The sequence below is a fragment of the Rhinoderma darwinii genome, chromosome 13 (genome assembly GCF_050947455.1).
Source record: "Rhinoderma darwinii isolate aRhiDar2 chromosome 13, aRhiDar2.hap1, whole genome shotgun sequence".
Classification (NCBI taxonomy): Eukaryota; Metazoa; Chordata; class Amphibia; order Anura; family Rhinodermatidae; genus Rhinoderma; species Rhinoderma darwinii.
Window position 1 is genome coordinate 22,540,206 of NC_134699.1, and position 14,407 is coordinate 22,554,612.

The 14,407-nt window shown below is 41.0% G+C and overlaps 1 protein-coding gene across 1 annotated transcript in view; it reads right to left on the bottom strand.

Annotated features, from left to right (window-relative positions):
* Positions 1–13,773, bottom strand: part of GRB7 (growth factor receptor bound protein 7) — a 75,267-nt gene extending 61,494 nt beyond the window's left edge. The window contains exons 1-2 of the mRNA XM_075846141.1: positions 13,054–13,773; positions 11,680–11,749 (exon numbers count right to left, since the gene is read on the bottom strand). Of these exons, the coding sequence (XP_075702256.1) occupies positions 11,680–11,749; positions 13,054–13,221 (238 nt within the window). The 5' untranslated portion in view covers positions 13,222–13,773. The remainder of the gene's footprint in view (positions 1–11,679; positions 11,750–13,053) is intronic.
* Positions 13,774–14,407: the final 634 nt, after the last annotated feature.

Consider the following 14,407-nt stretch of genomic DNA (forward strand, 5'->3'; position numbering starts at 1 on the left):
CACCCTGAATTCTTAGCCCTGTATCAGTTTATGCTGAAACCCCCAACATCTACATTGTTCTGAAGGGCTTCCAGGACCCAGAAGACCATGTTGTTCTTTACAAATACAATGACGGGAGGTATGGTTGGGCTTATTGCGGATATTACCTAGAATATGCCTAAATAGGTTTTCTCGCGATAATAAACCTTTTCCATATCTCCTATTAGTATTTAAAGATGTTCCCCCTATGATGGACCCAGCCCATCCATGCATTACATGGTTGGCCATTAATATTAATGGCTACCATTCAATTCTACATTTCCCCTGCAGAGTTGTCACCGTGAATCGTGCTTCTTTTCACGCCTTTAAAATAACTACTGGACAAAAACAGATACATTTTGTTAAAATATAATTGCACGGCTAAATAGAAAAATAAATACTATTTCAATAATTTTGGCCAAATAATATAGGACTTTCCCTTGTTCGGCCCAAACGCGTAAGATCTGAAGCAGTGCAATTTTTTGGTATTGGACAATCAAGTACTAGAAGACTCAAATCCTAGATTATAATATTCTAGCTTTTACATCTGGCTTCAATCAAAATAATCTATCAGCATGAGTCAAGTTTTCTGATAAGTATGTCATACATTGAATATTATCAGGTCAGGTATGGTGTGTCCAGTTTATAAGCACGCAGTACCTGCAATACCAAACACAACCTATGGACAAGAGTAGCGCTGTTTCTAGAAACAAAAACAGATCTTTTTTCCAATTTTGGAAAGACAAGTGTTCCAGTATCAGAACAATCTTGAGATTATGGCATCTTTTTTGGGTCCTATGGCCATAGAAACATCAGGATTCAAATTGATGTCTGATTAGAATCTCAGATATCACATGTGGCGTAATAATAATATAAACATACCCGACAAGGATTGTTTACCATACAAACAATTGCTGCCCATGCCTCCAGCAACAAAGAACATGGGTAGTGCCAGCAACAACACCACCCTTATATATGACCCTTTACATTCAACATCCCATTGCACCAGGGATATTTTAACACATAGGAGGGCCCAGTGCAATGATGCTATGAGTGGTCTCCCCACACTCTGGCTAGAGTATAAATAATGCATGCAAAATAAAACCTAGCAAGTTGTGTAAAGCTTTTCTTACCCCAACAAACCTTTAACAATGTGTGCCAACCACAGAGGACCTATATGTGCCTTAGCGTCAAATGCCCTCACCACAAAGATGGCCACCAAAGCGCTAGCCACAGTTACCCCAACAGTACCAATAACAGATGTCCCCAGAGTACCTGCCAGAGCTCATCTCCAGAACACAGACTGCAATTATCCTCACTGCCAGATTGGGCTTCTTCGAGTTACATCACCCATGACATCACCAGGTCTAGGAGCTCAGCAATGCAGGGCCAGTTTTAGGGTATGGCAAACTGGGCAATTGCCGAGGGCCTTAATATCCTAGGGGACCCAAGAGAACAGGCCCCCCAGGAGCAACCTGAATCTACCATTGACTGCTTCACTACCACAGACCACTAGGGAATGTAAAATGGACCCCTCTACTACCTTAACGTAGACCAATAACTATTCCACCCGACCTCCCGGTTCGGCCAAGCGTGCATGTGCTCTCAATAAGGAGAAGAGAACAAAGGATCGGACATGTTGAAATTTAACATGCCCAATCCATTTTTTTTCCCCTGACATCTTCCGAACGTCAGACTAAAATCTAATACACATTGGATAGTCGGCCATTCCTGCCAGTTCTGCCGACGTTAGTCTAATGTATATGGCTACCTTTAGACTAACCGGGTATTAACCCTTTCACTGCCCTAGACCACGAGGAATTTTCTAAATGACAAGATAAACGGTCTAAAAATTGGTGAGCGAGATTACCCATGACCATGCAAGGCTGTTAAACACTGCTCACGATGTAAACAGCTCAGAATAAGATTACTTCTCTCCAAAACAGCGGAAGCAATGTCAAGTATGTCAAGTCTGCTCCGGGAATGTACACATTTAAATGCATTAAATGTTGCTGAATTTTCTGTAAAGCGCCAGCACATTCCTCAATCTATCGGGGTCTAATGCCGACATGGTCATGGAGTCCAGGAAATATAGGATCAGCCTTATCTGCAGCTATAAAGGCTGCAAGGAAGGGAACATAGCAGGAAGGCAGGCGGAATCAACCCCAGGAGATTAAAAGAATCCCAGCTAAGAGGTAAAGTAAGAAATCATCTGGGGGTTAAAGAGGCAACACAAAACACCCCTGAGGCTCAATAAAAAATGTCAGCAGACCACTGCAGCAGTACAGTATGCCCGCAGCCCATGCCTGGATCATAAGGACCTGAACCTACATAATTCAATATACCCATAAACTGCAGTCCTTATCTAATAAACTGTATCCCACACCTATAGACTGGCCTGGTCTATACAACTGTACCCTATAAAATACACTGATACACTTCCCTCTCTGCATATGACAGATAAGATATACTCCAGCATCTGTATCGTGTACTCTCAACTATTCTCTACTGTATATCACAGGATCTTTAAGGACATCCAGCTGTTAACCCATACCAGTCTAAACTACAAACGTATCACTTAGTAAACCTGTACGCTCTTGGCAACCTGCGACTTGCCAGCAGATTTAAAACTTAAACTGGAAAAAGTTTCTGGGACTTGTAATCCCCCCTGGAAGATACAAGTTGACAACTTGTGGCATGTTCCCATTTTAACTAGAAAATCCTGCCGAGACAATGAATCCAGACTGTGCATAGATCCCCTGTATACACACTTGTCTCCACTGGAGTTTGCATACATCTAGTTAATGCGGATAACACACGTACACACACAAATCAGCCGCTGACCCTGCTCCCTTATCAGGGTGGTCTCATTAGATAATAAGTGACAATTTCCTACCTGTACCAATGACCAGTACAGAGATCCAGGGGGTCGGTGGGGGGGCTCTTCACCGAACGGAGAACTGGCAATTCCTGTTTATCCTCCTCTCTTTATCTACCTGTCTTGATTTACATGGGCACTCCTCCCAGGTGACATCACCTGGAAACACTTTTCCCGCCCTCTTGAAATATGAATCAGAGGCATCTTATGGAGTAGTCGGACCAGGTGCTTATAAGTATGTCAGGCTTAGTATAGACGGTACATGTGCTATCTCAGGCTGGTGTCTGGACGTGCACGTGTTGCTATGTACGAACGTCTTTTTTTGCTGTATGCGTAATAATCATGTAAACTCTCCGCAGCACACAAATACAGGTATTAGGGAGGTAGATGTCATGTCTACATACTGTGCGTTCCCTGCTTAGCAGCTTTGTGAACTCTTGGACTGGCTCCAATACCCATGTATAAGCCTCTCCTCCTCTGTCTGTTGCTTGGGAGGGAATAAGTAGCTGAGCTGCACGTTTCATTAAGAGATGGGAGGGTACAGGTTGGGTGAGGGAGGGCACAGGCTCTTAAAAGTACCAAATGGGATGTTCGGCATATCTTATATGGACTATAACGACTTATCCAGCACCTCCAACACAGTCACATAACATATACCAAGATGCTGTCCAGCCTATGTATCCTAAGAGCTTACAAGTACCAAACAGAATGTCCATCACAAGTGCATATATGAATTTGTCACCACAGATAAAACACCAACACATTCAGCTCTGCTGCATCTTACAAACTCCTCTCTGTAACATTTAAATCTAGCACAGACTCCTACTGAGGTCAAACAAGATTATCTGGAACATCTAAGAGGCTGTTGAAACTACTCAGTACACATCAAGTGGACTAAAACTTCTAGACTTATCACAGTTAGGCATCATGCACATGGCCGTATAATGGCGCCATACAAGCTCCGAGTGGTATAGAGCTGTAATTCGACACCAACAAAAATCTATGGTGCCATATTGTGTCTCCGAATTTATATGGACTGAAAACAGATAAAAAACACGGCGCCAGAAAGTGCAAAAATAACGATATACAGCCCCAGGGGCAAGGGTGGTAAACTGCTCACCTAGGAAGGTGGACACCGGTTAGGATGTCATAAAGGTAGGGGAGCTGCTGCCAGGTCCAAGCACAAACAAAACAAGTTTGTTGTCGAGAAATAGTATATCCAAGAGAGAAAATGGGACCAAATTGCGGCGCTGCTCAGGAAGGACGTCAGTTGAAAGAGGATGTAATAAATGGAATTTATTAATAATGGAGTAGGCTACGCGTTTCGACGCCGGACCGGCGTCTTCATCAGGCCAATGTGTACAATACAATAAAAGCTCCTTTATATACATGGGGGATTTAACAACATGATGAAAAAAACCGCCAAAACGGCGGGTCAAAGGTCACACACAGCGTTTGTCAGATGTAAACAAACAGATTCTAAAAGTTACATAAAAATATACGAATGTAATAACATGATATAATACATTTGATAAATATATTAGATATATTCAATATATTACAACCTATCTCAAACAAGAAAACCATATAAAAACATAAGAGAATTTTTGTAAGGAAAAGGAGAAACTAAGGGATGGCCAGTGACATGCAGAGTTGGAACGCAAAGCGGTTCACCACAATGGGTTGAGCCGCAGGGTGGACCGCAAACAAAAGGGGTCGATTTGTGAATGAATGGACTGAAAAGCAACAGGGGATTGGTGAGTCATATGAGGTGTAGTAGAGGACTGTCGTCACAATGTTGGATCGCAAAAGCGGCAGGAAAGGAGCAACGGGAGAGAGGAGCCAGTGGCACGCAAATGTTGGAACGCAAACAGTTCAGCGTAGGGAGGTGAGCCGCAAGGTGGACCGCAAACAAACGGAGTTGATTTATGAATGAATGGACTAGACATCAATGGGTCACATGGGGTAAGGAGATAAGGACCGCCGTTGTGATGTTAAACCGCAGGATTAGAGGGGCGAAAGGACCGGAGCAGAGTGAGTATTTAAAGGTTTTTCAAACCACTTAAAAGGATGATGATGGGAGAGTGTATTGCGGACCGTAATATTATAAAGTTAATATAAAATTGATAAAAAAATTTTTTTGGTATAAGAACTTGATATGTTGGTTGATTATTTAGAAAAAACATGAGGATGAGATAATATGTATGTATATATATATAACCACATGTCCGCAAGATGCAATGTGCGGAAAATGCAGTAATGAAGAGAGACAACCATGAAATTACCATGGGGAAGGGATACCATAGGGAATTTGGAGGAAATAATATGTGTATACGTTGGGAAATGATAGGGACAAGAGTATCTTAATCTAGGGACGTTTCTATGAGATCATTAAGGCCATTTGGGTGCAGGGTTTCCAGTTTGAAGATCCAGAAGTTCTCTCTCTGTTTGAGTTTAGTAAACCTATTAGGGGTATCCGCAGGAATCTGTTCGATCGGGGTAACAATTAAATCAGTAAAACTACAATTATGTTTGAGAGCACAATGGCGTGACACACTTTGTTTTAAAAAACCTTGCTTAACATTGAATCTATGCTTGTTGATTCTGTTTCTTAACGTTTGGGTGGTGCGACCTACGTACTGCAGGTTGCATGTACACTGTAAGAGGTACACAACGTAAGTACTGCCACAGTCTAAATGGCTTTGAATGGGATAATACATATTGGTTTTTAAAGAATGAAATTGCGTGGATTTCTTTGCAATATTATTACAGCACAAACATCTAGCATGTTTACATGAAAAAGAGCCATTTTGTGTTAAAGAATTCATAACTGTCTTATTGTTGTTATGTAGCCTGCTAGGGGCTAGTAGATTTTTCAAAGTTTTAGATCTTCTAAAAGTGATTAAGGGTTTCGCGGGGAGTAATGTTTTTAAAAAAGGATCGTTGATTAAAACGTGCCAATGCCTTCTAAAAATGGACAAAATACTCTTGCTACTTTTATTAAATGAGGTGATGAAATTTACATTCTGTTTGTTAAATGCAGAGACAAGAGCAAGAAGTATGACCCAATCTGAATGCATTAAAGAACTAATACCGTCTAATACTACCAATGGTGAAAAAACCACAAAAAATAAATTTAACAAACAGAATGTAAATTTCATCACCTCATTTAATAAAAGTAGCAAGAGTATTTTGTCCATTTTTAGAAGGCATTGGCACGTTTTAATCAACGATCCTTTTTTAAAAACATTACTCCCCGCGAAACCCTTAATCACTTTTAGAAGATCTAAAACTTTGAAAAATCTACTAGCCCCTAGCAGGCTACATAACAACAATAAGACAGTTATGAATTCTTTAACACAAAATGGCTCTTTTTCATGTAAACATGCTAGATGTTTGTGCTGTAATAATATTGCAAAGAAATCCACGCAATTTCATTCTTTAAAAACCAATATGTATTATCCCATTCAAAGCCATTTAGACTGTGGCAGTACTTACGTTGTGTACCTCTTACAGTGTACATGCAACCTGCAGTACGTAGGTCGCACCACCCAAACGTTAAGAAACAGAATCAACAAGCATAGATTCAATGTTAAGCAAGGTTTTTTAAAACAAAGTGTGTCACGCCATTGTGCTCTCAAACATAATTGTAGTTTTACTGATTTAATTGTTACCCCGATCGAACAGATTCCTGCGGATACCCCTAATAGGTTTACTAAACTCAAACAGAGAGAGAACTTCTGGATCTTCAAACTGGAAACCCTGCACCCAAATGGCCTTAATGATCTCATAGAAACGTCCCTAGATTAAGATACTCTTGTCCCTATCATTTCCCAACGTATACACATATTATTTCCTCCAAATTCCCTATGGTATCCCTTCCCCATGGTAATTTCATGGTTGTCTCTCTTCATTACTGCATTTTCCGCACATTGCATCTTGCGGACATGTGGTTATATATATATACATACATATTATCTCATCCTCATGTTTTTTCTAAATAATCAACCAACATATCAAGTTCTTATACCAAAAAATTTTTTTTATCAATTTTATATTAACTTTATAATATTACGGTCCGCAATACACTCTCCCATCATCATCCTTTTAAGTGGTTTGAAAAACCTTTAAATACTCACTCTGCTCCGGTCCTTTCGCCCCTCTAATCCTGCGGTTTAACATCACAACGGCGGTCCTTATCTCCTTACCCCATGTGACCCATTGATGTCTAGTCCATTCATTCATAAATCAACTCCGTTTGTTTGCGGTCCACCTTGCGGCTCACCTCCCTACGCTGAACTGTTTGCGTTCCAACATTTGCGTGCCACTGGCTCCTCTCTCCCGTTGCTCCTTTCCTGCCGCTTTTGCGATCCAACATTGTGACGACAGTCCTCTACTACACCTCATATGACTCACCAATCCCCTGTTGCTTTTCAGTCCATTCATTCACAAATCGACCCCTTTTGTTTGCGGTCCACCCTGCGGCTCAACCCATTGTGGTGAACCGCTTTGCGTTCCAACTCTGCATGTCACTGGCCATCCCTTAGTTTCTCCTTTTCCTTACAAAAATTCTCTTATGTTTTTATATGGTTTTCTTGTTTGAGATAGGTTGTAATATATTGAATATATCTAATATATTTATCAAATGTATTATATCATGTTATTACATTCGTATATTTTTATGTAACTTTTAGAATCTGTTTGTTTACATCTGACAAACGCTGTGTGTGACCTTTGACCCGCCGTTTTGGCGGTTTTTTTCATCATGTTGTTAAATCCCCCATGTATATAAAGGAGCTTTTATTGTATTGTACACATTGGCCTGATGAAGACGCCGGTCCGGCGTCGAAACGCGTAGCCTACTCCATTATTAATAAATTCCATTTATTACATCCTCTTTCAACTGACGTCCTTCCTGAGCAGCGCCGCAATTTGGTCCCATTTTCTCTCTTGGATATACGAATTTATATGGGGCATGCTCCATTGGTTTGCGTATTACAGAGCTATTCTCTCCTAAAAAACACTTCTACTAGGAGAAGACCTCCATAGTACTGTGCCATATGGGGGCTCAATAAGACGGCAGATGTAATGCTCCAAACATGCTTCACACCATTACTAAAAAATATATTATTTTTTTTTATAAGGAGATCAATGGTTGTCAGACAAAGTAGCAAAAACAAAATCTAATGGAAGATCAAAAATAAAAATGGAAAAAGTTGTAAACCTCCGATAGGAGCCAAAAAAAAGTCTGCCCTGTTATCTCTATCTTCTCATATGGCTTAATGTCATGACTGAAAATGCAAATAGTGGAGAACGTTCTGCAATTTCTTTAGCCCCTGAAAACAGTCCTACTTTTGGCATGTGCCTTCTTTGCAAATTCAGACCAGCCGGGTCCAACTCTGCCTATAACCCAGTATCGTAAAAGCCAATCAATGTCAATAATGTTTCCACACAACCACAGTCCACTACAAATACTATTTCTACTGATGAATTGAAAATGAGAAAAAAGAAGGTCAGCGTGTTTGGCGAAACTTAATTTGTAATAATCCTGCGTGGATCCACCTATAATCTATCACATCTAAGTTCATAACTGGGACTGACGTATACAGGTCTTAGCGAATGATACTGCTGCTCTGCATGCAGAATACAGAGAAGCTGTATCTGAAAAAGCAAAAATAAATTATAAAGTTTCAAACACACTGATTGACCTTTTTATTAAAAAAAATATTTATATCCCTTTCAAAAGGTGTACATAGCCTGTAATATTTTTAGCAATTTAAAGCAGAATGGGATAATAAAAAAAATATTATTATGACAATGATAATAATAGTCATGGAAGTCACCAGTGACTCATCTTATTGAGACATCTTAATAACCACAACAAAATGACAAATTCACCTGCCGCTCCCTGCACAGGTAAGAAAAAAAACAGGATGGACGTGTGGGTCACGAATGGTAGAGAACACAGAAACATGAACCCATCTCTTATACAATAGGACACCACCATCTTCATTGTAATTACACAGATCGACTGGCGGACACGTTCAGCCCTCCTTTGATTTCCTCAAATTGTCAGAGAGAGTAACAGAGTCTATAGGGCAGATGTGAACCTGCTGAGGAACTCACCACAGAGGAGATATATCAAAACCTGTGCACCCCTGCTATGGTGCTGAGTTTTGCCACACAGTACAGAAGGGTCTGGTGTTGGATGCTTGGGCCAATTCCCTACCTCCTTGTTTGGCAACAATACAATTCCTCAGGAGAGGGGAGTAGTGCGCCACTCAGAAGTAAAAAGGGATGGGACATGTATATTTATACACAATGGCTAAGTCAGCACCAGACCTATGTATACCAATGGCGCACATACCATAGAGGCAGACTATGGGTTGTCCATGGGGCCCTTGGAGAGTAGGGGTCCAGCCCTCCCTTTACTACTGAGTAGCAAGAACCTGTGCAGCACTCCCCTCTAGAGAAATAGTTTTGTTCGTTAACAAAGGGGTAGTAAATTTGCCCAAGGGTCCAACACCAGACCCTTCTGTATTATTTGGCAAAAGTTGTCACCATATTAGGGGGCCCATTCTGATCTTTGGTATGGGGCTTCCTCTCTTCTATGTACGCCACTGATGCATACAGATGTATTGTGCATGTCATATCTATGCTGGGTCATTTATTGTGTAATGATCAAAATGTCGTTGGATGTAACATACTAATAATTGATCCTTATGTTATATACACATATCCCGTGAATTTAGATCTTACGCTATAAGATGCACCGAATCAACCATCCATGGTGGATTTTAGATGGTGGATCACGACATATAGTCATTGTAAGCAATAACATCCATTAGAGTAGGTGTTATTGGGTTTATACAGAGCAATACTTGGATGAAACAAAGTTTTCAGGACAGACCCTATAAATGAGTGCACCTGTGAGACAAGGGGAAATAAAAGGAACCAGAAGAAAGCAGGTGCGATTGGATCTTTTACATGGCTCCCCATAGTGCCAATATGAGGACTGAAAGCGTGCCCCATGCGTTAATGCAGCTGCATATCCCTCAGTGAGCACGCTCAAGTAGATCAGAAGAGACAAGACTGCTTACGTGACCCCCTTAGGCTTGGTTCACACACTTCGATAACTATTTGGCAGGGAGCCGCAATACTAATATATCAAGGGAATAATCCTAGAACTGCTTCTATGGAAAACCACAAAGCCACATGTGCAAAAACATTATGAATTCTATATACTGTTTTTCCTGACATAGTATTGCCCTATTCAGGTTAATAAAGGAAAAACATTGATAAAAGGCCAAGTGTAGGGTTCTACTGAACCGAACTTTGATCCCCATAGACCCTTGAAATGATTTGTGAAACCCGGCCTAAGAGTTGGGGGATGTAAGCCCTCTTAAAGTGTCCATAGTAAAGCTAAATTAGGTCTGAATGGGCCCATGGGGTCAGGCCAGAGAGAAAAAGCTTTTATACATTTTCTTATAAAAGCAGAATCTTTAATATACAGGCTGTAATTCTACAAGTGAATAATTTCATCTGTGAGTCATTTGATGGAATGGTTATGTAATATACTGTATACAGACGCCTTGTCATCTTCTCACCTGTCCCTGCGGGCATTAAGCTTGGATTACAATCACGCTGCTGAATATCTGTCAAGTATTGGCATTCAGTTGCTGTGCTTATTATGTACATGTCTAGTATTTCTCACTGACAGACTGGTCATACTGGGAGATAGAGTTGTGTTTGTTTTTTTACACCTAATTTTTTAGATTTTATTTAATTTATTACTATTGTAGTTTAGTCTGTAAACACAAAACAGTTGTTGCCAAGTACAGGGCCAACTGCAGGCGTATGTAGGCCCTAGGGTGACCCAGTAAAAAAAATTCACCCAGTTTGACAAGCATAGAGCATGCCTACGGAGATTGCCATGGTCCCCCCTGGCCCATTGGGCCCTGGCATCTGCCCAGGTTTGCTTGGTGCCGACGCCAGGTTTGACTAAGGATATGGATTTTTGTTTTTTTAAAACAGGGATTCAAAGAACATTAAGGAGACGAATCCCTTTGTTATGCACTGTCCCATCAGGCCTTGTACTAGTCATAACACAGAGTATCACTTGTAAGCAGAGTGTTACCTTAAATGGTGTCGGTCATCAGAAAATGATATTGTTTAAATCAAGTTTTTGTGTTCGACATTTTTTCAAATTTTGTGATGATGTTTTCTTGAATTTTCCATGTCATTATCTATATTTAAAAAAATAAAAAATCTTGCCGTTTTCTCTCTGGCCGCTAAGCCTCAAAATAGACTGACCCATCCTGTTCTGTAGAGATCACTTCCGAGAAGATATAGATATGCACAATGCCTTCTGCACAGGTCACATAGCATGCTTAGAAAACTCTCCCATATAAGTCAGCTCTGGACTATTGTTTCCTATGGTCAATGTGGCTGCTGCAAAGCATTTCTCAAAATACAGTTAACAGCAGCTCAGGAAAGATGGCTGCCCCCATAATCATGTACAGAAAATAGAATAAAATAAATCTACAATAAAAAAAATAAAAATAAGAAAATACGTTTTAGTGTTTGGTTTTAATTATTAAAATAAAACAAGGTGATACATTCCCTTTAAGACATGCTTCAAGACAGGCCGCTTCATTGTTTTAATTATTTTGTTTTGCAGCAGATACAATAGTGTGTTAAATTGGTACAATCATAGATTAAATTTACCCCACCGAATGTGGTATCACGAGACGTTTCAATATAAATACCTTCAAGGTACTTACCGTCTTCCAAGCTGTCTTCATTCACATCACACTCCGTGGCCTCACAGCTCACCCGTCCTCCACCATTCTCCTGCAAATGACAGCTTTACATTCTGATTGTTGCTTTATGTGTTTTTTTTTTTACCCCACACGTCATTATTAACAATATATGACTGATTCTCTAACTTATCCTCTAGAAGTTGCCAACAGAATTGTGATCATATTCACTTCAAACACAACAGGGTAGTGCCCAAAGGGCCAAGTGAAAACCTATCATAGCGCTTGCTAACACCTTTATATCGGTCTTTCAACACCATGTCAGCACAGAAATATTGTCAGAGTGGGTGTAGTTGGTGTGCGTTGCGAGTCCGGTGCTTTTCTTGCAGAAGACCCTTATATTAACTAGCAATTTCCATTGACTTCTATGGGGAGCGGCTGCAGCCATGTTGTGAATACACAGAGAGGCATATATTGTGCGATTTCGTGTTATTCTATACAACAAATTCTAACAAATAACAAAATGTCAAAACAGATCTACTGAACCTTAAAAAAAAAAAAAAATCAATCAGAACACGTTGGTGACATCATTGTGACAACTCTCCAAGTTAAAGAGGATCTGTCAGTCCACTGTATACTAGGGCATTTATTAGATGCCCTACTTTAATGGTGCCCTTAGATTCCACTTCACCCACTGAAGAGCCCCGCGAAGGCCGGTCAAATGCGAAGCACTTATACCAGAAGAGTGTCGTATGCCAGCCATGTGATCCCTATCAGCCAATCATTTGCGAGGGTACATGCGGGTTAACATACAGTACATGGCTCTAAGCAGCCCCGCAGAGTGGTGGGGACTATTCAGTGGGCAACATTTAAGTAAGTTTAAAGAGGACTGTTTTAGGAAAAACTCTTAAAAGGGTAACTAAACTTTCAACAAACTTCTGAATGTCATAGTGACATGTCAGAAGTTTTGATCGGTGGGGGTCCGAGCACTTAGACCCCCACCAATCGCTAAAATTAAGCGGCAGAAGCGCTCTTGTGAGCGTTCAGCCGCTTCGTTTCTATTTGGCTTTTTCCGGAAAGCCGATGTATCGGAGTACGGGCTAATAGACTTTCTATTGATAACGTAGCAGGTTTTCCCTGGAGACTATGCAAGACGACAAATAACATATTGTGATGATGTTATCATGAGTCGTGCCACATGACAAACTCAACTCCACTACATTTGTCTACCATAAAGATCAGCAAGCTGCAGATTGCACATGACCTCAGAGCTGCCTTGTTTGCTCCACTACACTATGGCTGATTTATGAGATGCATTGAAGAAGTGGAAAGTTTGATGTAGTGTAGCAAGCAGCGTGCCCCTACCTCATGCGTGATCTGCGGCATGCCATTTCTTACCTTATTCTCAATGAGCAACTCACAGACTCTCTTCTCATTCGAGACTCTATTTTTTCCATTCCTCTTCTGAAAACAACACAATAATTGTTCCAGGACATTCCTCCAAAGCCTTCTGTTCCTCTGCCACCCAACTGGGTGAGAAGTTCTCCTCTCCTCACCCAAAAACATGGGGCACTCTGCACCACTCTGACGCTGGCAGCCAAATAAATTAAAAAAAGATTAAGCTTGTGTATGTTCGCTTTCCATGTCTTTGTATACTCGTGACTACAGGAAGCAATAAGTTGCTGTGTCAGTAGTCCTAGAGGTTCCAGACACTGTATCCAAGCATCACCAAGACGTAGGGGTTGTCCAGGTGCTGTACCCAGATATCTGCCAGCTTCCTATCACCCTCTTTCCAGTCTGTATACGCCGGGGACTTTGCAGTGACGAGGAGTCTCAGTTGCTGACACAAATCACACACATAGTGATAGCAGACAGAGTCCAGACAGTCCAAAATATTCTGCTCTCCACGTCTCCATATTCTGCTCTTCACTGTATTTTGGCCTTAACAACTAGAGCAGATATAGCATTAGATTGCAAGCTCTTGGGAACACGTCTCTCCTCTTGTAGTGATCTTAACATTAACCCCTTATAGGCCTGCAAAGTTTTCTGCTAACTTTAGTTGTGAATGTGCGGTTACAGTACAAAGTACTCGTGTTGTTATCTTCAGACATTGTGGATCAGTCCCTTATCTACAGAATTATTAAAGGGAGCGTACGTTTCAAGCAAAATGCCTACAGTGCCAGCCAGCTTGGCAGGATCCTCAGTACCAACCTGACTCGCTTGCTCTGCTAGCTATGCAGGTGATCTTTACTAGACAATATGAGTAAGAAGTTATGGTATGCAGGGGCGTAGCTAGGGATGACTGGCATGGCATATGGCTTGGGTGCTAGTGATGGTACACACGAGCTGAACTGCCTTGGCCAGGGTAATAGATCCAGGGCTAAGGCAACAAATAGGATCTTTACGTCAGGTGACGGAAAGCCTAACTATGCTTTACGGCAGTAACAGAAACGTAACTTGAAGCTTCTGGGCCCCAAAGCAATAGGACCTACCATGTGCCATTTATAATACTGGTGTCTTCTTATGTCTTCTCGGGTATTACTGCAACCTCGACACCACCTATAGCTACACCTCTATGTGGTAGTACTGTGCCCTTGAACTGTTCTGCATGGTCTTTACCTAATGATTTTTTTATGGGGAGGGGGATTCACATGTACGTCAGTCTGTAGTATTCCGCTCTGGTGTGTTAGAAGCTAAGTCAAATGGAAAAGAAAATCTAAATTCTGTATTAGACGGGTAATATAAAGTCTAT